At 63.9% G+C, this 2164-nt stretch overlaps 1 protein-coding gene across 1 annotated transcript; it reads left to right on the top strand.

Annotated features, from left to right (window-relative positions):
• Nucleotides 1-48: 48 nt before the first annotated feature.
• LOC106894692 (hepatocyte growth factor receptor-like) lies at nucleotides 49-776 on the top strand. Its single transcript, XM_014953521.1, has 2 exons — nucleotides 49-52; nucleotides 144-776. Exon 2 carries the CDS (start codon nucleotides 154-156, stop codon nucleotides 406-408), a length of 255 nt encoding a protein of 84 aa, XP_014809007.1. The 5' UTR covers nucleotides 49-52; nucleotides 144-153; the 3' UTR covers nucleotides 409-776.
• The last annotated feature ends 1388 nt before the right edge of the window (nucleotides 777-2164 follow it).

Consider the following 2164-nt stretch of genomic DNA (forward strand, 5'->3'; position numbering starts at 1 on the left):
CCCTGCTGGGGGGGAGCCGCCTGCCACAGCCCCACCACGGCCCCGACACCCTGTGAGTGGGGCTGGGGGGTGGGCAGGGTGGTGGAGAGGGAAGGGGGGTGGTCCCCGGGGGGCTGGCAGTGCTGACTGGGGTGTTGGGGCAGGTACGGGGTGATGCTGAGCTGCTGGGCGCCGGCGCCCGAGGAGAGACCATCCTTCACGGGCCTGGTGGGCGAGCTGAAGCGTGTCCTGGCCACGCTGGAGGGTGAGCACTACGTCAACCTGGCCGTCACCTACATCAACCTGGAGCGCGGCCCCCCCTTCCCCCCTGCCCCCCCGGGGCAACTGCCCGATAGTGAGGATGAGGATGAGGAGAACAAGGAGTATGAGGAGGAGGAAGAAGAGGAAGAGGACACGGCCGTGTGCTGATGGAGTGCCCTGCACCATGGGGTCTCCAGGACCCCCATACACTGAGGGCACGCTCCCCTTAGGGGGGATGCAGCGTGCAGCCGGGTGCTATGGGGCACCTTCCCTATGGGATGGGTGCTGGGAGGCAGCTGGGTGCTGTGGGGTGCCCTCCCACGGCCCACACCCGGACCCCAATGGGTGCTCCCCAGGCTTGGTACCACACCAGTGGGCCCGTGGGGGTCGGTCCACCACTGGCTGGGTGCTGGGGGGCTCAGCCCCACAGTGGTGAGGCTGTGCTGTGGGGCCCCAGCTCAGCCCCAGTAGGTGCCATGGGGTACCCTGACCCACCCAGGGTTCCCATGGGGTTTCCAGCCCCTTGGCTGCTGGAATTGCTCATTAAAAATTAATTATATTTTTTTTCCCGGGCTGAGGCTGTGTTTCTGGGGGGAACATCAGGGTGTCCCTGGTTGGTAGCAACCCTGTCCCCCTGCGTGGGAGGAGCTCCCCGCTGCGTGTCCCCACCCCCCAGGGGTGCCCACATGGTGGGGGGCTGTGGGTGAGGGCGCACCCACCGTTCCCGTGCCAGCCACGGGAGGGCACCTGCACACCGGTGCTGGCTTGGCCACCCCGAGCACTGTCCCCCAGTGCCTGCCACGCCGGGTCACCTATGTGCCCTGCATCCCATCACGACCTCCAGCGATTAGGGGGGGACCCTCGCATCTGGGAGGTGATGCCAGCACCAAGAAAAAAGGATTTTCCTAAAAGTCCCCCTCCCACCCTCTTCAGCTGTGGCTAAATACAACCCCAGCGGTGCCACCGGCAGCTCTGCCAGCTGGGGGGGGAGCTGGAGGTGCTCTCCTCGCTGCCTGGCTATGAGGGGCCATTGGGGTGTGAGACACTGTGGGGAGCACCATGCTCTTGCGTGGGGGTCAGGGTGCCCCTGAGATCATGGGATGATGGGTGCCGTGGGGGTCACGGTGCCCCTGAGATCATGGGATGATGGGTGCCTGGGCATGGGATCACAGTGCCCTTGGGATGGTGATGCTCCTGGAATGATGGGTGCCTGGGCATGGGATTGCAGTGCCCTTGGGATGGTGATGCTTCTGGAATGGTGGGTGCCTGGGCATGGGATCAGGCTGTCCTGGGGTTCACGGGTGCCGGGGCATAGGATCAGGCTGTCCTGGGGTTCACGGGTGCCTGGACGTGGGATCACCATGTTGCTGGTGTCACAGAGGGATTACAGTGTCCCCGGCACCAAGGTGCTGGTGGGAACACAGTGCCCAGGACATGGCATCATGGTGACAGACAATGGCACCCAGCCCACAGTGCCCCCCACCACTGCCCACCATCCCTGCCTGCGTCATTATTATCAACCTCACCTAATTACACCCTAATTGCTTCAGCCACCGCCTGTGCAGGGAACACTGCCTGCGCTGGAGTTGGGCATCTCATGCCCCAGGACATGCCCAGAGGCTGGCAAGGGGCTGCCCAGGAGCAGGGAACAATGGCTGAGCCCCCCAACAATGCTCACCCCCACCTGCTCCAACTTTCTCTGCTCTCTTTGCTGTGGCAGATGTCCTACCTCTGCCGTAGCAGATGTCCTATCTGCAAGGAGCTCATCCCAACAAGAAGGTCCCCTCCGCCCCAGTTTTGGGGCAAAAATCCCCTAGAACAAGACATTGGTAAAGAAGAGGGGGTCAGCGATGGGCATCACCCCCTGGGTGCCCATCTGGGGCTCGGGGTCAGAGCTGGGTTTGGGGAAGGGTGGACGGGCAAG

Source organism: Calidris pugnax, unplaced genomic scaffold (assembly GCF_001431845.1).
Source record: "Calidris pugnax isolate Ruff unplaced genomic scaffold, ASM143184v1 scaffold247, whole genome shotgun sequence".
Lineage (NCBI taxonomy): Eukaryota > Metazoa > Chordata > Aves > Charadriiformes > Scolopacidae > Calidris > Calidris pugnax.